Genomic DNA, 26,083 nt, shown 5'->3' on the forward strand with positions numbered 1-26,083 from the left:
GCAACGGCCAGGATGAGCATGAGTAATTGTTTTTATCGGGACTAGGGCATCAAAGGTGGTGAGGATGTGATTGAGCAGATCGGTAGCTACAAAAATGTCATGGTGAATGGAGGGCCAAAGGTCGGACTTTCGAGAGTTCATCAGTGCAGTTGGGAGTTGGGAGCAAGGTTTTCCAGGAGTGGACACAGAAGGAGGTAGTGGCCTTTCAATTCACTCTATCTAGGCCCCTCAAAATGTTATACACCACAATTAAATCTCCCCTCAGCCTCCTCTGTTCCAAAGAAAACAACCCCAGCCTATCCAATCTTTCCTCATAGCTAAAGTTTTCTAGTCCTGGCAACATCCTTGTAAATCTCCTCTGGATCCTTTCTAGTGCGATTACATCCTTCCTGTAATGTGATGACCAAAACTATATGCAGCACATTAGCTGTGGCCTAACTAGTGTTTCATTATACAGTTCTCGCATACCCTCTCTGCTCTTGTATTCTATGCCTCGGATAATAATGCAGCATAGCTGGTGTCCATTTGTCTTGGTTAATCCTTGCCACTGGACCAAGATCTAGCTCTGTCAAGCCCGTGTGGTGGCTGGTGTGCAACGGCCACCCCACATTAAAGAAATTCACACACAGGCATCTTCCACCATTCAAGATGTAGTTCGGGATCTGGAATATTATGTCCTTCATTGAAATACCTGTGAACTCGTCCCTTTTAGGCGTGGAAGCAAGTCATCCTCGTTTTGAGGGACTGCCTATGAAGATGATGAATAAAGGAACGTATCCTGTATACTTTTTTGACCACCTTATCTACCTGTCCTACTACCTGCACTCCAAGGCCTCTACATTTCTTAGTATCCCACTATTTATTGTTCATTCCATTGCCTAGTTAGCCTTCCCCAAATGCATTACCTCACACTTCTCCGGATTGAATTCCATTTGCCACTTTATTCTGCCCATCCGACCAGTCCATTGATACCTTCCTGCAGTCTACAGCTTTCTTCCTCACTATCAATCACGGCCAATTTTTGTATCACCTGGAAACGTCTTAAATATGCCCCCTACTTTGAAGTCTAAATCATTGATATATACCACAAGAAACAAGGGACCAAGTACTGAGTCCTGCAGAACCCCACTGGAAACAGCCTTTCAGCACAAAAACACCGATCGACCATTATCCTTTGCTTCCTGCCACTGAGCTAATTTTAGATCCAACATGCCATTTTCTATTGGATCCCATGGCTTTTACTTTTCTGACCAGTCTGCCATGTGGGTCCTTGTCAAAAGCCTTGCTAAAATCTACGTAGACTGTATCAAAAGCACAGATTTATTCTTTATTGGCTACTGTTAGCTCACCTTTGTGATCTAATTGAATCTTGATAGGTTTATGATAGCTGTATTTAATAACTAGGTTGATCCGGAGATGAGGGGGTTGACTTATGAAGATGGGTTGAGTAGGTTGGGCCTATACTCATTGGAGTTCAGAAGAATGAAAGGTGATCTTATTGAAACATGTAAGATAATGAGGGGGCTCGACAGGGTGGATGCAGAGAGGACATTTCCACTCATAGGGGAAACTAAAACGAGGGATCTCAGAATAAGGGGCCGCCCATTTAAAACTGAGATGAGGAGGAATTTCTTCTCTCAGGGTTGTAAATCTATTGAATGCTCTGCCCCAGAGGCTGGGTCTTTGAATATATTTAAGGCGGAGATGGACACATTTTTGAGTGATAAGGAAGTATTATGGGAAGCGGGCAGGGAAGTGGAGCTGAGTCCGTGATCAGATCAGCCATGATCTTATTGAATAGCGGAGCAGGCTCGATGGACCAAATGGCCTAATCCTGCTCCTATTTCTTATGTTCTTATATTTATACTCCAAATGTCCAGACCCTTCTGTGCTGTACTATTCTGTGATTCTATGAAATGTTTGGTATGAAAGAAGACACAAGTTTCTTGACCGCTTCAACAATATAGAAATGTGGCAGTTCCACTTGAATCAGAGGAGATGGTTAATAGATGAAGCGTGGAGCCATCAAAGAGACATGAAGAAATCTTGTCCTCAAGGACCAAAATAATGTTTCCATTATTCCCATTTAATAGCATGAAGGAAATCAAGATGTTGTCATTCAGCTATGATATGCAAGCTAAAGGAAGTAAATGAATGCAGAGTGAAGACGTCAGCAAAAGTAGATGGGGTTAGATATATGCAGCAGGCCGTTGATGCAAGAGAGGACAGCCCTCAATGTAAAAAGAATCTGAGGCATCAGCCACAGCACAGATAGAACAATTTGAGAGGAAGTTAGTCAACTGTGAACATTCATTTGATGGGAGGCCATATGCTGGTAAATTGTTTAGATGTGCACAGCATCAGACCCCTTGGAGGTGTCCAAGACCATGACACACTTCACCGAAGTGTTCAAGGTCAGAGTTGCAGAGATGTAACATCCATCGGCAGCATGATCACCAGTGCAAAGCCATGCCAAAAACCATCCTGCTGATCATGAATTTGGCCAGAACTCTCAAGGTAATGGATAATTTGTACATTAACCTTGGTTTCAATAAGTTTAGAAAGTACCAATATAAGGGTAATAGGGTGATGGAATGTCACAGTAAAGTAATGCACCTTTCAAATTGCAATTGTAAAATGCTGCTGGATTTTTCTTTAACAAGTAAAGTCAAAAATAGCATTTAAGTAAAGTTGTAAACGCAAAGCATGCCACCAGAATATTGTTTTCCACTGTCAGTTTTATGTTCAATCAGTTTTGAGAAAACTACAGCTGATTTACAAAATTAAACGGGTCTCGGACAAATGAGTTAACGTAGCAAAATTATTTGGGATTCATTTCAGTAAAGTGCTTTTTGATTATTCACAAATATGAAACGTGGAAAGATGTACACATCATCATCATAGGCAGTCCCTCGGAATCTAGGAAGACTTGCTTCAACTCCTAAAGTGAGTCCTTTGGTGGCTGAACAGTCCAATACAAGAGCCACAGACCCTGTCACAGGTGGGACAGATATTTGTCGGGGGAAGGGAGGGTGGCACTGATTTGCCGTACACTCCTTCCGCTGCCTGCGCCTGACCTCGTCACGCTCATGGCGTTGAGATTCAAAGAGCTCAACGTCCTCCCGGATGCACTTTCTCCACCTAGGGCGGTCTTCAGCCAGGGTCTCCCAGGTGTCAGTGGTGATGTCGCATTTTACCAGGGAGGCTTTGAGGGTGTCCTTGTAACGTTTCCGCTGCCCACCTTTGGCTCGTTTGCCATGAAGGAGCTCTGCATAGAGCAATTGCTTAGGGAGCCTCGTGTCTGGTATTCGAACTATGTGGCCTGCCAGCGAAGCTGATCGAGTGTGGTCAGTGCTTCAATGCTTGGGATGTTAGCCTGGGGAGGACACTGGTGTTGGTGCGCCTATCCTCCCAGGGGATTTGCAGGATCTTGCGGAGACATCGTTGGTGATGTATCTCCAGCAACTTAAACTCTATTATAAGAATATCCAGTTTGCAAAATGCGTGATCCTGTAAACAGGATATTCAGATAAGAGGTTTAGGTTAATGTGCAGGTAGGAGGCTTCATAAGCAGTCAAGTATGCTGTTGTATCAGTTCTCAGTTGGCCATATCCTTACTGCATATGTGTTGTGGGTATATCAGGTGTTGCAAAGTAATATTTGAGTGCCAGTGGAAAAAGGGCAAACATTGGGATAAAGTAAGGCAAGCAAAACTAGCGATTACATTTAAATTTGGCAAACCTGTTTTATTCTATGGGAGCAAAGAAAATCTGCCTACTTTTCATTATTATGGAACATCACTAGCGCGGTACAAGGGGGAAGTTTATAAAAAGAAACAATTATTTTGAAGTAAAGATATTGCACATTTTGGACAAACTTATTTTAACCAACATACTAGCTCTCAGTCGAGGACCAATATGTCTTTTAAACTAGCTGAAATGCTCTTGCAGAGAGCGGGCACGGGCTCGAAGGACCTCCTTCTGCTGTAACATTCTATGCCGTCTCCCTCTTGCATCAGCTCGTGCTGTACCTTGCAGTGGTAGGCCACCACGCTGCTCCAGGGACCACGCTGCTCCTTTTATGGCCCCGACCTGCTATAGATGGTCTCTCGCAGGTCGGAATTGGATTGGACATCATCAAGGTCCAGGTCAGTGATTGGAGCGTGGGCAAGTACAGCAGGAGCGGCGATGTTGGGGCGCAGGAGTGACGAGTGATCGTGGAGTGACACGATCGGGGTCCAGGAGAGGCGTGAGTTTGGGGCCAGAAGAGGCATGAGCCCAGGGGCAGCACGGGCCAGCCCACACTGCGACTGTGTGCTCACTAGGTCCGTCTTGCTTAACGAATTGTACCCAGAGCACTAATTGGGCAGTGCTGCAAAAGTGGCAGGGTTCATCCTGTGCAAGGGAAAATGCAAGTGGAGGCATACTACTTTAGGGAGCAGCGCGAGCTGGTGCAGGAGGATGACAGCAGCGAACAATGACGTCATCAAGGTCCAGGTCGGTGATTGGAGCGTGGGCAGATACAGCAGGAGTGGCGAGAGACTGTGGAGGGATGTGATCAGGGCCCAGGAGAGGTGCGAGTTCGGGGCCAGGGGCCCAGGGGCAGCACGGGCCAATCCACACTGTGATATGTGTGCGCACTAGGTCCGTGCAGCAGAGCAGGTCTCCAATCGTCTTGGTTAATCCTTGCCACTGGACCAAGAGCTAGGTCTGTCAAGCTCATGTGGTGACTGGGTGCAACGGCCACCACACGTTAAAAAAAATCCACGCACAAGGCATCTTCCACCCTTCAGGATGTAGTTTGGGACCTGGAATATTAAGTCCTTCATTGAAATACCTTTGAACTCATCTCTTTTTGGCGTGGAAGCAAGTCATCCTCGATGCGAAGGACCGCCTATGATGATGATGATGAACCATTCTATGATTCTATAACTCTCTGGTCAAATGGAACTGTGCACACACAATCTTTAAACTACCTGAATATTTGCAGCTGTAGCTCTGTAATTGGAGTTACTAGCTTTCCTATGGCATAAAAATAACAGTCTCTAGTTGAGTCATCAAATTACAGATGATGAGACTTCCACCAGGCTCAGGGTAAGACGTTTTTCCAGTAGATAGATCTAGCAACCATCCACTCTCTCTCTCGACATTTTTGATAGTCTGAATGTTCCACTCTTGAACCTTCTGAGTTGTAAATATATTGTCCTGCAAACTCTTCCTTCCTACGTTCTATATTGAAATCAAAACTTATCGCACAGACTTACAGGAACATGCAACAGGAGTAGAGGAACAGGAACATTCAGCCCTTCGAGCCAGTTCCGCCATTCAATGAGACCCTAGCTGACCTGTACCTCAACTCCATTTGATTAATATCCTTCGCGGGGGAACGCTTCTGCAAGCAATTTGCACATGGTGGTACCTTACTCAAGTAGCTCATGTCGTGAGGAATGATAGTTGGTGTTGTCAGTGAAGCATAACATGTTGCAGGCCCGTACATGGTGGTGGAAAGATGTAATGAGGTAAATGATGTAGTCCTGATAGCCAATCGACACTGTCAGTTCTACATGTTAAAGTCCTACTTCTCGAGGAAGTAGCAATAATAGATTTCTTATGTTAGAGTAAAGCAAGTTCCTTGATAGACGAGATCGCTGAGTTATCACAGCTGAGCCCAATTCTGTTCTCGCCCAACATCTAGTTCCTTATCCAAGTGACCGTTCTTCACACGAGTGGATAGTAAGCATCGATTGTTCTTGAATCTGTGTTGCAATAGATACGCTTCCAGCATGGGTTGCTAGCTAGTTCAGGATGGCTGCAGTCAAGATCAGCTAACCAAGCATGGACCAGACATCAAATCTGGGACCTTCATGGACTGTGTGGCTTGTCTACTCACTGAATAAACACCATAGGCCATCAGAGGACCTGGAGGGGAAAATATTCAAAGCTGCGGGGGCAAGCATTTTAAGAACAAAATCGACTATCTATTGGGAGTGACTACCATAAAAGTATAAGAATCGTGGATATTCAATTGGAATGGAGGGTTTTACTCACTATTTTATGAACAGTGCAATAATTCTAATAATTTGTGTAGTTGTAATCTATCTAAATTGGATTAATAAAGTATCAGTTGTCTGAAGGGAATTGAAAATGAAAAGCTGTCTGTGGTTTAAATTTATTCAAAGACCATTGTGTGAGTATAAGATAGTAAGCACTTTTATATCCACTTTTTCACTTAAGCCAAAAAGGACAAAACTAGCAACTTTAAGAAGCTGATTAAAACTTTGAATTAATTTTTAAATTGCTTAAAAAAATTTGAGTACGTGTTATCGTATGTGTTTTTTCAGGGCAATGGCCACTGCACGTTTCAGTGAATTAAAAGTGACTTTACAAAGACTTACTTTTAGAAAAATCATATCGTAGAAATTTACAGCACAGAAGGAGGCCATTTCGGCCCATCGTGTCCGCGCCGGCTGACCAAGAGCTATCCAGCCTAATCCCACTTTCCAGCTCTTGGTCTGTAGTCCTGTAGGTTACGGTACTTTCAGTGCACACCCAAGTACTTTTTTAAATGTGGTGAGGCTTTCTGCCTCTACCACCCTTTCAGGCAGTGAGTTCCAGATCCCTACCACCCTCTGGGTAAAGAAATTTACCCTCATATCTTCTCTAAACCTCCCCCCAATTACTTGAAATCTATGTTCCCTGGTTGTTGACCCCTCTGCCAAGGGAAATGGGTCCTTTCTATCCAGATCCCTCATAATTTTATACACCTCAATCAGGTCTCCCCTCAGCCTCCTCTGTTCCAAAGAAAACAGACCCAGCATCTCCAATCTTTCCTCATAGCCAAAATTCTCCAGTCCAAGCAACACTCTTGTAAATCTCCTCTGCATCCTTTCCAGTGCAATCGCATCTTTCCTGTAATGTGGTGACCAGAACTGCACACAATACTCCAGCTGCAGCCTAACCAGTGGTTTATACAGTTCAAGCATAACGTCCTTGCTCTCTAGTATTCCATGCCTCAGCTAATAAAGGCAAGTATTCCATATGCCTTCTTAACCACCTTATCTATGTGGCCTGCTACCTTCAGGGATCTGTGGACCTGCACTCCAAGGTCCCTGTGTTCCTCGACACTTTTCAGTGTCGTACCATTTAATGTGTATTCCCTTGTCTTGTTAGACTTCCCCAAATGCATTACTTCACACTTAACGAAATTGAATTCCATTTGCCACTGTTCCGCCCACCTGACCAGTACATTGATATCTTCCTGCAATCCACAGCTTTCTTCATTATCAACCGCACAGCCTATTTTAGTGTCATCTGCAAACAACGTAATCATACCCCCAACATTCAAATCCAAAAGTCATTGATATATAACACATTTATGTGAACATTTTATCATGCTTGTTATGAATTTAAATTTTAAGTAAAATTCTTACTGAACTAGGAGAACTTGGATGTCTATTTCCACCTCCGTAGCATCGCTTGTCTCCACCCTTGCCTCTGCTCATCTGCTGCTGAAACCTTCAACTGTGCCTTTGTTACCTCTAGACTTGACTATTCCAACACTCTCCTGGTCGGCTTCCCATTTTCCATCTTCCATCAACTTGAGCTCATCCAGATCTCTGCTGCCTGTATCCTAACTCACAAGTCCCGTTCACTCCTGTGCTTGCTGACCTACATTGGCTCCTTAAATGGACATGCCTCGATTTTAAATTTTTCATCCTTGTTTTCAAATCTCTCCATGGCCTCCCCTCCCTAACTCCGTAAACTCCTCCAGTCTTATAACTGTCTGAGATCTCTGTGCTTTTCCAATTTTGGCCCCTTGCACAATCCTAAGCTCAGGAATTCCTTCCCTAAACCTCTCCGCCTCTCTACCTCACTCTTCCTGTAAGATGCTACCTCTTTAGTCAAGCTTGTGGTCACCTGTCCTAATATCTCGTCGTGTCGTAATGATTTTGTATTTGTATATTGAGATTTTCAGAAAAATCTAGCATTCAGATAGATAGTTGCCCCTTCCAATGTTGATGCTCAGCCTCTTTCTGCCAATGGAAAATCATATGCAAGGTTTGTATAGAGGCAACCAATTAGAAAATGTACCTATGGACGCTTTTTAATTGAAAACTTGTATATTTAAGAAAAACCGATCAAGTTTTTGCCCCCAGTCTCAAGATTACTACTTCTATAAATTATGAATTATGCTGTGTTACAACATTCAATCTAAGCTGTGCAGCACTCTGCCGGTCCTGTGCAGCCCGGGACCGGCTTTTCAAATGTTAAATTCCTTAAAGGGGCCGCTTTACGAGTGATGTTCCTCATTTGCAGGTGTGGTGCTCAGGGTTTAAGATTAACAAGTGTATTTGCATGCGAGTACCTGGAATTGTCTAAACAAAGGGGGTTTGTTTATTTCTCCTGTGTGCTCTGGCTCCATGTGTTCCCCCTCCTGCCCCGTTGGTGTTTCTGTGTGCACTGTTCTGTTGCACACAACAAATGATTTTGGGAATGTAATTAAACTATTCCTAGCCTGCCTCTCATGGGGTTTTAAACACCACAAAGAATCAGCTGACCCCCCCCCCTGCTCAGTGCAAATCAAGGTGTGGACTGCTCACTGAGTATCTGTTTCTGCCAAAAATAGCCGGCATGTTTAACGTGCTGTAAGCAGTAACTTTGGAATTGACAATGTTAATGGTAAATGGTTTGTGTAATTTGCCCATTTTTAACGTGGGTGGTTTAAGTGGTGAGGACTGTACTGTTTGATGGGAAATGTAGTTCTCAAGGATTCCATCATGAGCAGTATTATCAACTGACATAGCAAGCAATTAGCTTGTGGGGCAGGTGGGTCAATAGTAAAGGTTCACCCCAAGTTTCTATTCCAGGTATTTTATAGTCTCCAAAAAGATGGAAGACTTCTGCCATACACTTAATTATTCCTTGATTCATAAGAGAATCAAGAGATATGGGGATCGGGCGTGAAAGTAGAGTTGAGATGGAAGATCAGCCATGATATTGATCTTATGGCGGAGCAGGCGCGAGGGGCCGAATGGCCTGCTCCTATTTCTTATGTTCTTAGTCCTAGAATAGGAGGTTTCCAAGATAGTAACATCTCCATAAATTATCCAAGCAGTGTGCCCAGACCACTGGTTAAGTAACATTAAAGGATCCATATTGCCACATTGGAACACCATTGGAAGTTTCTTGGGTTGTATTTCAAGGGCCAAAGTTGTTAGTTTAAAGTGACAACCTTCAGCCTCACCTTCTTACCCAGGATTTTCACATAGTGCTGGTCAGTAGCTGCTGCACATCCTATGTTGATCAACAATTTGATGATTATCTTGTACCGGAGAGTGCAGTGGGGATTTCCCCTCTTCCCCCCCCCCCCCCCCACAAAAAAAAACCTCCAGTATATAGTCAAAGAGATCTGATGCCCCCTTTACAGAAGAGCCGGGGATCCCAGTGAGATTTTATCTCAGTCATCCTCTTTCAAGCCTGGCTTTCTGTGCAATCAGCATCTGTAACTTTGCGAGCCAATGAGCGTGAACCAGCTCCTGGACACCACCTAGTGGTAGCTGGAGGGTAATATAAAAAAGAAAGTACACAAACATTTGCCCTTTATGAATGTAGTATCTATTTGCCATTATAGTGAGGTGTGACGAACAACACTGTTTTCAGTCTTACAATCCATTTGAGCAGTAAACAACATTTTAATATATTAAGCTTTGATTACCAACTTAATCTTGGCTCAGTTACATTCTGCAGACTGAGGTAATACATGTTTTTTAAGTGATCGAACATCAAGTATAAAGTGCCATCTATACTCTTGCTTAGGGTGAGTGGCTTAAGGAGGTACGTAAACAGATTTTACCAAAATGCACCATCAGATATCTCCCTTCACTTCTGTGCTGAGATTACACAAGGTCATACTGAATGTCAAGTATGGTTGACTTCAGGAATCTTTAGTATAACCTAGAGAAAGGCATTTAAAGTTGTGTTTAGTAATTTCTTCATTTGTCTCTTCACTTCCCCTCCTCCCCCCCCACCCCCAATCTCATTTTTAAAAGGATTGCCCTGCTGATGCAGTGTGAGTACTTGCAAAGTAATCGCACTTTCATTAATAAAAATCGACCTTGTGCACTAGAAATGGCGCCTGCTTAATTAACAAAAGTTAAGCGCATCTCAAAGGGTTAGTAATGTAATCAGAATCATTTGTCACTTTTTCTGTTTTTGTGGGGGCGGTGGGGTGGGGGGAGTACGTGGATTAAATTGTTTACTTGGAAAGAACTCTGAGTTTATTAATGTACGTCCAGCATGATTTTTAAACAATTATTTCACTTGCTTCATTTTGCCCCCCAGCCTTAAGAGAAGAATACAGATTTCAAACTGCTTCCTTTACCATGCTTTATTAAACAGGAGCGTCTTGGCATTGGTGCTGTTTGTAAGTCACCTTGAGAGACCTAATTGATTCCGTCCTTGGGTGCATTATTTAGCAAATACTTAAAAATTAATTTTAAAATTGCAGTGGTTGTGTTTATATATTCATAGTTTTTGCAACTTCTGTTGCAATGCAAATGCCCTAGAATCCCGGCTCAGGTGCTTTCAGATTGTAATGCTTACTCATTAGGAGGAATTAACTCGGTCTTCAGACCTTTGCAGTCTTTTTCTCAAACTAAAGCTTCCTTTTCGACATGACTGAAGAAAAAACGGTCTTTTTTTTTCCAGTATTGACCGAGTCGTAGCATTTCTGCACAGCTTGCTTGCCAAGATGCATTAGTCAGTTCGCGAGTTCCACCACAGGCTCCTCGCTGCATGTGAAACCTAGATTGTGCTGTCTTAGCAGAGTGCGCTATAAATAGAATCCCTAATGTATTGAACCAGTGATGTCATGGAGGCCTTTGGAATGTCCGCACCCTCACCTGTAACTGTGAAGCACTCTTTCCTCTCCTCCTAGATTCCTGTTAGCCTTGCCTCCATGATGGTTTCATGCTGTAAAAAGGAAGAAATGAGATGATTCTATGTTGCTGGTGTATAAAGTCAGACTGTTTAAAATTAGACGGAGAAGTGGAAAACAAAGTGAGCTGTGAAAGAGCTCCTGTAGATGAATGGTAGAGATCCTAGTACTTTTGTGGGAGGTCTGGTAACGCTACAGATTTATGCAGTGATACTGGCAACTATTTTTGGTGTCCTGAATTATTTTAAGTCTTAACAGTTTAATCTATAAGTTGCAAATACTCCAGATGTAAGCCCTGCTATTTCCTTATAAATAATTTTTTTAAGTAGATATACATGTGGTCCTGACATTTAATTTTTTTTTAAACTAAATACTCCATTTTCTTTCTTTCAGTGTGAAAAATTCAAACTACTGTATCCCCCCATATTCTGGCTATAACAGCTACGATTATCTAGAACCAGGAAGACACAGTGAGCAGACTGGCCTCTGTGGCCTCAGTAATTTGGGTAACACGTGTTTTATGAATTCAGCAGTTCAGGTAGGTCATTAATGAGAGACTGCAATGTTGTAAATATTTAATACTGAAATTAAGGGCTTCCGTGTCCTTCGTCTGAACACCAGTAATCTCTTGCGCAGGCTGTTTGGTGTGTGAGCAAAAGGACTACAGAAAGTATTCCTATCCGTGGAACATTTCATTTTAGTACTGGGGGGGGGGGGGTGGAGGGGAGCTGGAGTTTCCGTTTTGGACGCAATCGGGAAACTGCTCTAAATTGCGCTGGTTAGGTTATGGTCGAAGTTCCCTTTAAGCCGCGCAGCGCTCAGCAGCTCCCGAGCAGCCGGCTCACCGGCTTTTAAATAGGAAAAACTGTGCACGTGCAGTATTTTGAATGGGGCACCCAGCCCCTTAAAGGGGCCGCGCATCAAAAAAAATTAAAGGAACATTGGTTATGGTTCAAGTTTTCGATTTATTTTAAAAAATCATTTGTATAATCACAACAACAACAACTTATTTATATAGCGCTCTTAACGTTCCAAGGCGCTACACAGGATAAAAATTTGACACTGAGCTGCACAAGTAGAAATTAGCGCAGGTTGGTCAAAGGTAAAATCCTGCATGACCCAACGCAATCGGGCAGCGTAATAGAACGCAATTGGTTTTTTTCCCTTTTAAAAGTATTCATTGATGTATTTAAGAGTGGTAACCTGGTCCACTTTTATTAATATATCTGAAAATATCACAAAAAGTAAACGTTTTTAAATAAGTGTCCAGTGCTCCACCTGAGTGTAACCTGATTTAAAATAAATTGAAAATTACTTTCAAAAAGAAACTATACTGAACCATTTACTACTTTCATTGGTGTACACAAGTCAGTTTCTTAGTAAATTAAATTTTTTTAATGCAAGAACTTAAATACATGCCTATGCGCCTAAGAAAATGAGCGAAATTTGAAGAACTTTCCCAAGCCAGCACAATTGGCGGAAACTCATTGATGACTTAGGGCGGGGCCTGATTTGGCTGAACTAATCTTGAACCTGCGTAAATGGATCCCTGAAACTCTGTTGTGAATGTTATAAGGCGTAACTCACTTATGTTTAAAATTCCGCAATCTTCTGCGCTGGTTCAGCCAATTCCGCCCGGACTGTCCGTACTGAAATATCTTCCTGCTGGCAGTTTTCTAATGTAATGTTAAATATGTTCACGTTTGGATTTTCCTCGCAGTACTGTTGTGAAAATAGGATCCCTGATGGGACTGCAGAAAATGAAATCAGCAGAAGTAACCATTTTAAATATAACTTGCTGAAACAGTGAAACTAGTCTTTAGCACTTAATTGAAAAGGTATTTTTGGGGGGAATAACTGCCGACCCAAGCAAAGTCATCCCTTAGACACTTTGTCAATATTCATGGAATTTTACGGGTACTGTCACACAGTGGTTCCTTGAAAATTGGCAAGAGATAATTGATGAGAGGGAGAGAGCACAGCCAGTATTTCACATACAGCCTTTGTGTGTGACTGGAAGATGAATTACCGTATTGCAGTCACTTGGTACAGTAATACTTAAAGGAATACGGTGTGCTCTTTTCTAACTGCTACACATTTCGCACGTGACTTTTAGCTGGTTTAGTTGGAGTTCTTACAGTTTTGCCAATGATTGTGTTCAAAATGTATTTAGGATAATTTCCTTTAACTGTAACTTATTCTATGTTGAAAGTCACAGTTTGTCTTCAGATAATATGCGATGAACTTGTAATTCTTTATGGATTTAGATGGTGAGAGGCTGCTTCCCCTGGCTGGAGAGTCTAGAACCAGGGGTCATAATCTCCAGATAAGAGGTCGGCCATTTAGGACTGATGAGAAATTTCTTCACTCGGAGGGTTGTGAATCTTCGGAATTCTAAACCCCACAGGGCTGTGGATTCTCAGTTGATGATTATATTCAAGACTCAGATCGATAGATTTTTGGACAACAAGGGTATTGTGTTCCTAACACAGATGAGACTGCACACAAGGAGGTTAAAGTAACAGTGACCTCAGTCTTTATTAAGACACTCCAGAGTGAGGAACAGGCCTTAGGGGCCGGCTTATATACAGTGCTCCCAAGGGATGCTGGGATCCCTTGGGACTTCAGGGGATGCGCTCCCTGGTGGCGGAACATGGGAGTGCATGCTTTACAGATACACAACATCACTTCCCCACCACCCCCCCACCCCCCCCCAAGTCAAAGTGAAAACTATTTACAAGGTGAGGCGGTCGGGGACCTTTCTTTCCCTGGTGGACCGTCTCGGTACAAATGTCTGTTCTGGTGCGTTGGCTGTGCCCTCGTTGGGCTGGGTGAGCCTGGCCTTGCTGGGCTGTTGGGCGTGATGAGTTAAATTTCCTGGTCTGGGGTGATGCTGTTGATCCTTTGGGTGTGTGTTGCGGACTCGAAAAAGGTGGTGTCTGCTGTGGGTTGTTCAGGGCAGTCTGTGAACCGCAGCCTCGTTTGGTCCTGGTGCTTTCTGCAAATTTGTCCATTGTCGAGTTTGACTACAAACGCCCTACTCCCTTCTTTAGCTATCACCGTGCCCGCGATCCACTTGGGACCATGTCCATAGTTTAGCACATACACAGAGTCATTCAGATCAATTTCCCGTGACACAGTGGCGCGACCATCGTTTACATTTTGTTGCTGCCGCCTGCTCTCTACCTGATCATGCAGGTTGGGGTGAACCAGCGAGAGTCTGGTTTTAATTGTCCTTTTCATGAATAGCTCAGCCGGGGGCATCCCTGTGAGCGAGTGGGGTCTCGTGCGGTAGCTGAGCAGTACTCGGGATAGGCGGGTTTGGAGTGAGCCTTCTGTGACTCGTTTAAGGCTCTGTTTGATTGCTTGTACTGCCCGCTCTGCCTACCCATTGGAGGCTGGTTTAAACGGGGCCGAGGTGACATGTTTGATCCCATTGCGGGTCATAAATTCTTTAAATTCGACACTGGTGAAACATGGACCGTTGTCACTGACCAGTATATCAGGCAGGCCGTGGGTGGCAAACATGGCCCACAGACTTTCAATGATGGCGGTGGCAGTGCTTCCCGACATTATTTCACATTCAATCCATTTTGAAAAAGCATCCATCACTACCAGGAATATTTTACCAAGAAACGGGCCCGCATAGTCAACATGGATCCTCGACCATTGTCTGGATGGCCAGGATCACAAACTTAGTGGTGCCTCTCTGGGCGTGTTGCTCAACTGAGCACACACGCTGCATTGCCGTACAAGGACTCTAAGTCAGAGTCGATACCGGGCCACCACACGTGGGATCTGGCTATTGCTTTCATCATTACTATACCCGGGTGTGTGCTGTGGAGATCCGAGATGAACGTCTCCCTGCCCTTTTTGGGTAGCACTAACGCAGTTACCCCACAACAGGCAGTCTGCCTGAATGGACAGCTCGTCCTTTCGCTGCTGGAACGGCTTGATTAGCTCTTGCATTTCAACGGGGATGCTGGCCCAGCTCCCATGCAGTACACAGTTTTTTACTAGGTACAGCAGAGGATCTTGGCTGGTCCAAGTCCTAATCTGGTGGGCTGTGATAGGTGATTTATCATTTTCAAACGCTTCCATGACAATCGACAAGTTTGCAGGCTGCGCCATTTCCATCCCTGTGGTGGGCAATGGTAGCCGACTGAGAGCATCCACACAATTCTCGGTGCCTGGCCTGTGGCGGATGGTATGGTTATACGCTGATAGTGCGAGTGCCCACCTTTGTATGCGGGCTGAGGCATTAGTATTTATCCCCTTGTTTTCAACGAACAGGGATATGAGGGGTTTGTGATTAGTTTCCAGCTCAAATTTGAGGCCAAACAGGTACTGATGCATTTTCTTTACCCCGAACACACACACGAATGCCTCTTTCTCAATCATGCTGTCGGCCCTCTCGGTCTTAGACAAGCTCCTGGAAGCATAGGCGACAGGTTGCAACTTCCCCGCAACGTTAGCTTGTTGTAATACACACCCGACTCCGTACGACGACGCATCACATGCTAGCACAAGTCTTTTACACGGGTTATACAATACAAGCAGCTTGTTGGAGCATAACATGATTCTGGCTTTCTCAAAAGCAATTACTTGGTTTTTTCCTCATACCCGGTTCTCACCTTTACCCAATAACACATGTAGGGGTTCTAAGAGGGTGCTTAACCCCGATAGGAAGTTACCAAAATAGTTGAGGAGTCCCAGGAATGACCGCAGCTCCGTGACGTTCTGTGGCCTGGGCGCGTTCCTGATAGCCTCTGTCTTGACATCTGTGGACCGAATGCCGTCCGCTGCGATCTTTCTCCCCAAAAGCTCCACTTCTGTTGCCATGCAGACGCATTTCGACCTCTTCAGCCGCAGCCCTACGTGATCCAGTCGCTGGAAGCCCTCCTCCAGGTTTTGTAGGTGCTCGACGGTATACCGAACCGTGACCAATATGTCGTCCTGAAAAACCACCGTGCGTGGTACCGACTTGAGTAGGCTCTCCATGTTTCTATGGAAGATCGCTGCAGCCGACCGCATTCCAAATGGGCATCATGTTGATGAACAGTCCCTTGTGCGTGTTGATGTAGGTGAGGCCCTTCGAAGACTCCTCCAGCTCCTGTGTCATGTAGGCTGAAGTCAGGTCGAGCTTGGTGAACGTCTTGTCTCCTGCCAGCGTCGCAAATAGGTCGTCTGCCTTGGGTAGCGGGTATTGGTCCTGTAGCGAGAAACGATTAATAGTTGCTTTATAATCGCCGCAAATCTTGACCGTGCCATCACTTTTGAGTACTGGAACAATCGGGCTGGCCCACTCACTGAATTCCACTGGGGAGATGATGCCCTCGCGTTGTGGCCTGTCCAGCTCGATTTCCACTCTCTCCCTCATCATGTGAGGTACCGCTCGCGCCTTGTGGTGAATGGGTCGTGCCTCTGGGACCAAGTGGATTCGCACCTTTGCCCCAGAAAAGTTTCCAATGCCTGGCTCAAAAAGGGAAGGAAATTTGTTAAGAACCTGGGTACATGAGGACTCATCAACATGTGATAGCGTTCGGATGTCATCCCAGTTCCAGCAGATTTTGCCCAGCCAGCTCCTTCTCCGCAATGTGGGGCCATCGCCCAGGACAATCCAGAGTGGCATTTCGTGCACCGTGCCCTCGTAGGTGACCTTGACCATGGCGCTGCCCAGGACAGTGATGAGCTCTTTGGTGTACGTTCTCAGTTTCGTGTGGATGGGGCTCAGAGTTGGTCTGAGTGCCTTGTTGCACCACAGTCTCTCAAACATCTTTTTACTCATGCAGGATTGGCTAGCGCCAGTGCCCAGTTCCATGGCTACAGGTAAGCCATTCAATTTTACATTTAGCATTATAGGTAGACATTTTGTCGAAAATGTGTGCACCCTGTGTACTTCAGCATCTGCCTCCTCTCTGAGGCTCGAAATTGCTTTGATCCACCATGGACCGATTTTCCTCTGCCACATGGTGGTTAGCAGGTTTTTGCAGAGCTTGCAGCTCGTCTGCAAGCTTGTTGGAGGTGCCCCAGTGTTCCACAGCTCTTGCAAACATATCATTCTGAAGCGCCATGAATAAGCTAAATGGAAGCCTCCACAACGCCAACAAGGTGTGAATTGCCTTGCATTCATCCTTTGTTGCGGACTCTGAGTCACCTGAGGCCTGCTGACAGTTGCAGACTCGTGGTTTCTGCCCTGTACATTTCTGCCCTGTACATTTCTGCTCGCAAACACAGTTCCAGTTAATTTATGAACATTGCTAGCACTTGTGTGCTGAGAGATTTGTTTGGTGTTATCACTGGTGGACATAAACACCTGAGCTATTGCAATGGCCTTACTGAGGGTCGGTGTCTCTACAGTCAAAAATTTTCGTAGGATGGTCTCGTGGCCAATGCCCAGTACAAAAAAGTCTGAGCATCTGCTCCAGGTAGCCATCAAACTCACATTGTCCTGCAAGTCGCCTTAGCTCGGCGATATAACTCGCCACTTCGTGACCTTCAGATCGCTGGCACGTGTAGAACTGATACCTCGCCATCAGCACACTCTTCCTCGCGTTAAGATGCTCCCGAATAAATGTACACAGCTCCTCATACGACTTATCTGTGGGTTTCACCGGAGCCAGAAGATTCTTCATGAGGCTGTAGGTCGGTGCCCCATAGACCGTGAGGAGGACTGCCCTCCTTTTTGCAGCGCTTCCTTCTCCATCCAGCTCGTTGGCTACAAAGTACTGGTCTAGCCGTTCGACATAGGCTTCCCAGTCCTCACCCTCTGAGAACTTCTCCAGGATGCCCACAATTTGCTGCATCTTAGCGTTGGATTCTTATACTCGTCGCCTGTTATTGTGTTCCTAACACACATGAGACTGCACACAGGGAGGTTAAAGTAACAGTGACCTCAGTCCTTATTAAGACACTCCAGAGTGAGGAACAGGCCTTAGGGGCCGGCTTATATACTGTGCTCCCAAGGGATGTTGGGATTTCAGGGGATGCGCTCCCTGGTGGCGGAACATGGGAGTGCATGCTTTACAAACACAACGGGAATAAAAGGATATGGGGATAGAGCGGCAATGTGGAAGATCAGCCATGTTTTTAATGAAGGGCGGAGCAGGCTCGAGGGGCCGTATGGGCTACTCCTGTTTTTATTTCTGATGTTATTTTGCTTAAAGCCCTTAATCCGTAGTGTTCATGTTTCATGTAGTCTTTTTCAATCAGACAAAAGCACATCCATTTTAGGAATGTGCACTTGGTTAATTTGCTGTGTCCGATTAGATTAGCTCTTTGTCCTCAGCGAATTGGAGTTGGACGTCATTTTACAGGTTCCTTGTATACATTGATATCTCCCATATTAAAATTTACACTTGCTGTTGTCGATGTTTAATTTGTCTCCTTTGTTTTTAAAATATAAAGTTTTTGCATTCCAGTGACATTTTCTTGTGCTCCATCCTGTTTGAACGCTACCACGTCTCTTTAAATGGGATTCTTTCCCGCCACTGGAAAATGTGCACATGCAGCCCTAAATGACTTGGCTACATTGTTCATCCACTGTATCCTCTCTAAACCCCACCCTCTCGCGGGAAAGCACCTACCCTCATTTTTACCTCCCCTTCATAATATACCCAAGAGCTTATTGTCTGAGGAAGTATGACCATTTACCCAGATCTTGGAGATCCCCTGCATTGTACTTTGGAGCAGCAATACGCTGCACATCCAGTGTTCCCGCTTAGGTAGACAAAGCCGCGCAGTAATCTGAAAGGACCCGCGCAGGCCGCTCATCAGCTGTTGCACTGTAAATGCCGTGCATGCGCAGAAATTTAACGAGACTGCTCATTAAAGGAAACGAGCTGTGCAGAACAAAGCGCAGCTCACGGGGAACATTGGTGCACACTGTACCATTTTTGTTTATGCTCATGTTTTTCTGTTATGTTTTCCGTTTAAAGTTTTCAAACTGGGAAGGGAATGGAAACTTGCTGTCTGGTCTATATGTGATTCCAGTCCCGCACTGATATGATTGACTCTTAACTGCCTCTGAAGTGGCCTAGCATGCCACTCAGTTGTTCCAAACCACTGGGAGAAAGCTGAGGTACAGTTTTGCTCTGATTGCTCCCCTGCACCAAAGCATCCAAAATGTTTTTTTTCCTCAGCCGAGGTTTTTTTTGACTGTGGTTGACTGTATCTGTCTCATTTCCTGTGCCTTTGCCCTCAACCCATTTACCGTCTTTTTCCTCAAAACAGTAACAGGATCTCCCTTATCCACACTTTCCATCATGGTAGTCACTGCACCTACCAGAGCATCTTCAGTCATTTTTGCCACCTACAATATGATGCTACCCTAAGGGATATCATCCCTTCTTCTCCCCCTCTCTCTGCTTTCCAAAGCAAATTTTCTCTGGAACACCCTTGCTCGTTATTCCACCTGGCTGCCCTTTTGCTGGCATCTTTCCATGCAATAATAACAGACAAAAAATATATTCATTCATCCCTTACACTCAGGTCCCAAATACTCTTTTCACACGAGACAGCAATTTGTGTGTACTTTCTGTAACCTAGTATTTTACATGCTCATGGTGTGAGCGCATCCACATTGAGAGGCCAATTGCTGATTGGATGACAGTTTTGTTCTGTCTTCGAGTGTGATTCCAACCTCGCCACGACTCATCAAATGATTTGTTTTCATTCTAACTTTGACCTTTCCATCTTTGCCCTCGCACTGTTTCATCAATCCCACCCAAGCTTCAGGGACAATCTTTTATCTTTCTCCTGTGCATTCTGCAGCTCTCTAGTCTGAACATTGATTTTTGCAACTTCAGACCTTTGCAAGCTCCTCTCTTGTCTTGCCTGTTTCTCCCGCTTACCTTCCACCTCCATTTTTTAAAATGTCAAAGTAATTACCTCACCGAGAAGACTTCTAACATCCAATAGTTTTCACCTCTTACCAGCTTTTCTCAAAAATACATAAACAAATTGCCGAATATTTAGCTTTCTCTTTGGCAGGCATGAACATGGCTAACTATATTTTACTGTTCTTTTCCCTTCCTATAAATGGCTTGCCTATCTTTCGAGTTTACAGTTCTCACGAAGGATCTACATTAATCCATCATTTCTCTTTACAGGTGTTGACTGACCTCTGATATTTCCCAACAATTTCTGTTTTTACTTCTGACTTCAACACTCGTGTGTTGTTAGCTTAGGTTGCCTGCTGGATTTTTCTATTCATGATAAATAAGTGTCGAGAGAATATTCTGTTCCTGCAAAGCCATGTTTTATTACAGATCACATGGACGACCTTGGCAGTTTGACTGAAATCTAATACATTGGTTGTTGCATCCAACTATTTCATTGTCTGTTGTGCCATTGGAAGGGGCTATTAAAGGGGAACTAGTCACAAGTGATGTCTTTGCTTTCCTCATCCTTCTATGAGTTCAAACTTTCCCCAAGTGTTTTACTGTATGTTCAGTTACTTAGACCATCTGGTTTGTCAAGAAACATCAGAGCTATATTTACAGTAATTAAATGGAGAACACCGATAAATGCAATAAGCAACTTCTCCAAGGATTTAGCTTCTCTTTAATCTGGTTGCTATGGCAACCATTTCCCACTGACTAGAATTATTGGTTGTGCATTTCATTTCCACTGTACACGTTGCATCTGTTGGCTTGTTAGTGTTGCCATTTGCTCCTACTTTGGAGAATCAGAATTACAATCAAGAAAAGGCAGCCCAGAGTCGTCAATATTTGTAAATTTTAAATTAAACTCTCGACTGAAAATCGTGACTCACCTGCCTTTATTGGCTTTGTTACAGTAGTTCCCAACTACAAGCCGAGAGAGAGCACTGCATGGTAGTGGAGCAGGTTGTCTGGGGGCGGGGGGGGAACTACCTAGTGCACTGTTGTTGTGCAATGCCATTATCTACATGCTGCCCCTTGGCAACTAAAACTCGAGCCAGCCCAAATTATCCGCTCGTCTATTGAGTATTCTTTTTTACCTGTGCACAAGTCATCGTTTTGCACCTCGACACAATTACTTACACACTGCTATTTTCACTCCTTATTAATCGTCTGATTCCTTACAATGATCATGGTAGAAGTGATTTCCTGCCATGTATTCCACAATTGTGTTGGGACAACTGTAGATAACTTGCAATTTGCAATGATCTATCTTGATTAGCACCCCATCCACCACTTTAAACATTCACTCCCTCCACCACCAGTGCACCATGGCTGCAGTGTGTGCCATCTACAAGATGCACTGCAGCAAACTCGTCAAAGCTTCTTCGGCAGCACCTCCCAAACCTGTGACCTCTACCACCTAGAAGGATGTCAGCAGGCACATGGGAGCACCACCACCTCCAAGTTCCCCTCCAAGTCACACACCATCCTGACTTGGAAATATATCATCATTCCTTCATCATCGCTGGGTAGAAATCCTGGAACTCCCTCCCTAACAGCACTGTGGGAGCACCTTCTCCACAAGGACTGCAGTGATTCAAAAGGGTGGCTCACCACCACCTTCTCGAAGGCAATTAGGGAATGGGCAATAAATGTTGGCTTTGCCAGCGACGCCCACATCCCAGGAACAAATTTTTAAAATCTTATTGTAGAAATTCAGAATAACTAATTGGTAAACCTGAAGAGATTAAGTTTATTTGTTACTTTATATAAGTTTACCTTTTGCTTTTTTTTAGTGTCTAAGTAATACCCCCCCACTGACAGAATACTTCCTGTCTGATGAGTATGTGGATGAATTAAATCATGACAACCTACTGGGAATGAAAGGAGAAATAGCTAACGCTTACGCAGATCTCATCAAGCAGATGTGGTCAGGAAAATACAGCTACGTTACACCAAGGGCATTTAAGGTACGTATTAAAAATATTGTAGATACAATAAAGACTTGGGTATAGCCATCTAAAATTAGCTCTTTTATATAATGGAGTTTCACACTGAATGGAAACTTTATTGCAATGTATTTTAAGAGGGTTAATTAAATAGGCCGTGAGTAGACACAGCCTTTTTTCATATAGGGTCCCAAAGAAAGTATATTTCTGTTTGGAGCATTCCTGTTTATCCTGGCAATCGTGGTGTGTCACAATAGTGGGGAAAAGCTTAATTTCATGTGTCAGTTGTTATTTTAACAGAAAAACTTACATTAAATCTATAGTTTAAAAAAATTCGAATCTGAATAGCACAGAAGGAGGCCATTTGGCCCATTGAGTCCGTGCCGGCTCTTTCGAAGAGCAATTCAGTTAGTCCCACTCCCCCACTCTTTACCCATATCCCTGCATTTTTATTCCGAGAATTTATCCACTTCCCTTTTGAAGGTTACTATTGAATCTGTATCCACCGCCCTATCAGGCAGTGCATTCCAAATCCTAAAAACTTGCTACGTAAAAAAGTTTTTCCTTATGTCGCCTCTGGTTCTTTTGCCAATCGCCTTAAATCTGTGTCCTCTGGTTATCGACCCTTCAGTCACTGGAAACCATTTCTCGTTATTTACTCTATCTAAATCTTTCATGATTTTAAAAACCTCTATCAAATCTCTCAGCCTTCTCTGCTCCAAACAGAACAACCAGACTTCTCCAATCTATCCACATAACTGTAATCCTTATCCCTGGAACCATTCTGGTAAGCATCTTCTGTACTTTCTCGAAAGTCTTCACGTCTTAAAGTGTGGTGCACAGAATCAGGCATAATACTCCAGCTGGGGCCGAACTAGTGTTTTATATAGATTTAGCATAACTTCCTGGTTTTTGTATTCTATGCCTCTATTTATAAAGCCCAGGATCCCATATGCTTTATCAACTGCTTTGTTGACTGGTTCTGCCACCTTCAAAGATTTGTGCACAAGCATCCCCAGGTCTCTCTGTTCTTGAACCCACTTTAAAATTGCACCATTTAGTGTGTATGATCTCTCCTCATTCTTTCTACCAAAATGTATCACCTCACACTTCTCTACATTGAATTTCATCTGCTCTGTGTCCGCCTATTCCACAGCCTGTCTCTGTCCTCTTGAAGTCTATCACTACCTTCCTCACTGTTCACTATACTTCCAAGTTCCGTGTCCTCTGCAAATTGTGACATTGTGCCCTGTACCCCTAAATCCAAATCATTAATGTATATCAAAAACAGCATTGGTCCTAGTACTGAACCTTGGGGAACACCAGTCTAAAAAACAGCCATTCACCACAGCTCTTTCTGTCCCGTAGCCAATTTTGTATCAATGCTGTTGCTGTTCCTTTTATCCAATGTACTTCAATTTTTCTAACAAACCTTCTATGTGTTACTTTATCACTTTTTAAAGTTCATTTCTTAAGAGAAGTAGTGGCAGGGATTGTAGATGCATTGGTTGTAATTTACCAAAATTCCCTGGATTCTGGGGAGGTCCCAGCAGATTGGAAAACTGCAAATGTAACACCCCTATTTAAAAAAAGGAGGCAGACAAAAAGCAGGAAACTATAAACCAGTTAGCCTAACATCTGTGGTTGGGAAAATGTTGGGGTCCATTATTAAAGAAGCAGTAGCAGGACATTTGGAAAAGCAAAATTTGGTCAGGCAGAGTCAGCATGGATTTGTGAAGGGGAAGTCATGTTTGACAAATTTGCTGGAGATCTTTGAGGATGTAACGAAGAGGGTAGATAAAGGTGAACCAGTGGATGTGGTATATTTGGACTTCCAGAAGGCATTTGACAAGGTGCCCTATAAAAGGTTACTGCACAAGATAAAAGTTCACGGGGTTGGGGGTAATATATTAGCATGGATAGAGGATTGGCTAACTAACAGAGAACAGAGCGTCGGGATAAATGGTTCATTCTCTGGTTGCCAACAAGTAACTAGTGGGGTGCCGCAGGGATCAGTGCTGGGACCCCAACTATTTACAATCTATATTATCGACTTGGACGAAGGGACTGAGTGTAATGTAGCCAAGTTTGCTGGTGATACAAAAATGGGAGGAAAAGCAATGTGTGAGGAGGACACACAAAAATCTGCAAAAGGACATAGACAGGCTAAGTGAGTGGGCAAAAATTTGGCAGATGGAGTATCATGTTGGAAAGTGTGTGGTCATGCACTTTGGCAGAAAAAAATCAAAGAGCAAGTTATTATTTAAATGGCGAAAGATTGCAAAGTGCTGCAGTACAGCGGGACCTGGGGGTACTTGTGCATGAAACGCAAAAGGATAGTATGCACTTACAGCAAGTGATCAGGAAGGCCAATGGAATCTTGGTCTTTATTGCAAAGGGGATGGAGTATAAAAGCAGGGAAGTCTTGCTACAGCTATACAGGGTATTGGTGAGGCCACACCTGGAATACTGCGTGCAGTTTTGGTTTCCATATTTATGAAAGGATATACTTGCTTTAGAGGCAGTTCAGAGAAGGTTCACTAGGTTGATTCCAGAGATGAAGGATTTGACTTATGAGGAAAGGTTGAGTAGGTTGGGCCTCTACTCAGTGGAATTCAGAAGAATGAGAGGTGATCTTATCGAAACGTATAAGATTTTGAGGGGGCTTGACAAGGTGGATGCAGAGAAGCTGTTTCCACTGATAGAGGAGACTAGAACTAGAGGGCATAATCTGAGAATAAGGTGCCGCCCATTTAAAACAGAAATGAGGAGAAATTTCTTTTCTGAGGGTTGTAAATCTGGAATTCGCTGCGTCAGAGAACTGTGGAAGCTGGAACATTGAATAAATTTAAAACAGAAATAGACAGTTTCTTAAACAATAAGTGTTATGGGGAGCAGGCAGGGAAGTGGAGCTGAGTCCATGATCAGATCAGTCATGATCTTAATGAATGGCGGAGCAGGCTCAAGGGGCCGTATGGCCTACTCCTGTTTCTATTTCTTATGTTCTTATGTACACAATGTCAACTGCACTGCCTCCACCCTCTCTGGTACCTCATCAAAAAACACTGATCTGACCTCGTATTTTCTTACAAATCTCTTCCTTACCGCATCCTTTACATGCCATGAGCGAATAGTCCAATGTGATGGGTTCTGCAGAAATCACATGCTAACAAAGCACATCAAAATATCAAGAGGCAAAAATTGTCCTTTACACACAATGTAGAGTGTAGGCTGCAGTCGGGTGCTGCACCCTTCGGAACACTACATCAAGACAAACCAGCACCCCTATAGTTGGCCACATCAATATTGACCAAAGACTTCGGACATTGCAAAATGCAGCAATCCATTCATAATTGTTCATGCTCACACACGCGTTTGCCTTGGGATTCAGAAAATACACCAGTACATGTGGAATGACTGCACCATGTCTCCTATGTTATTCACAAAGTATTTTCAGGAGTTGGGGGTCCTCCAAAGATAGATTGTTTGCCTCTTTGGACAACGTCAGCTCCTGTATTTCTGCCGAACAACAGAAGCCATATCAATGTAGTGAGAATGTCTCTCTTCCTGGACACTGATTTCTGTGTACATTTCTCCTGATCCAACGAGTACCTCGATACGAGCAGATTGAACAACGCTTATCTTTGTATCGCCTTATTGCCGCTGCAAATTGAGTTTCTTTTAATCATGGGATTGTCTCTCTCATTTGGGGTTCAAATATTGCATCTCAACCCAAAGGCATCCGTATTTATGGCCTGGTTGTTGAACGGCAATGTCAGATCAGGGTGTGTCTCCTTGATTAGTTCCAGTAGGGCATCCACCAATACAGCTTTAAACACAAAATGGCAAAAGTTTTCAGTGATGTTCTGTTTGTTAGTTCCTCCTGGTCGTGACCCCCATAAGAAAAGGAAATGAATAAAAGGATATCTTAAAAGAATATCACTTGGAGGGTCAGCTGTGGCTCTGTGGGTAGCACCCTCACCTCTGAGTCAGAAGATTATCTCACTCCATAGACTTGAGCACAAAAATCAAGGCTAACACTCCAATGCTGCACTGTCAGAGATGCTGTATTTTGGATGAGACGTTAAACCGAGGCCTCGTCTGCTCTCTCTCAGGTGGGTGTAAAAAGATCCCATGGCACTATTTCGAGCAGGAGCAGGGGAGTTATCCCCGGTGTCCTGGCCAATATTTATCCCTCACAATCAAAATCACAAAAAAAGACTAACTGGTCATTATCACATTGATGTTAGTGGGAGCTTGCTGTGCACAAATTGGCTGTCATGTTTCCTACAATACAACAGTGACTCAGTTCAA

At 43.9% G+C, this 26,083-nt stretch overlaps 1 protein-coding gene across 8 annotated transcripts in view; it reads left to right on the top strand.

Annotated features, from left to right (window-relative positions):
• LOC139280663 (ubiquitin carboxyl-terminal hydrolase 15-like) overlaps positions 1-26,083 on the top strand; it is a 146,391-nt gene that overhangs the window by 71,239 nt on the left and 49,069 nt on the right. For all 8 annotated transcript variants that reach the window (XR_011596735.1, XM_070900258.1, XM_070900259.1 and 5 more), the window contains 2 exons: positions 11,329-11,473; positions 21,617-21,790. Coding sequence is in view for 7 of the 8 variants with exons in the window: in XM_070900258.1 (XP_070756359.1) it covers positions 11,329-11,473; positions 21,617-21,790 (319 nt within the window). In the remaining variant the exon portion in view is untranslated. The remainder of the gene's footprint in view (positions 1-11,328; positions 11,474-21,616; positions 21,791-26,083) is intronic.

This window comes from Pristiophorus japonicus, chromosome 15 (assembly GCF_044704955.1).
Source record: "Pristiophorus japonicus isolate sPriJap1 chromosome 15, sPriJap1.hap1, whole genome shotgun sequence".
Lineage (NCBI taxonomy): Eukaryota > Metazoa > Chordata > Chondrichthyes > Pristiophoridae > Pristiophorus > Pristiophorus japonicus.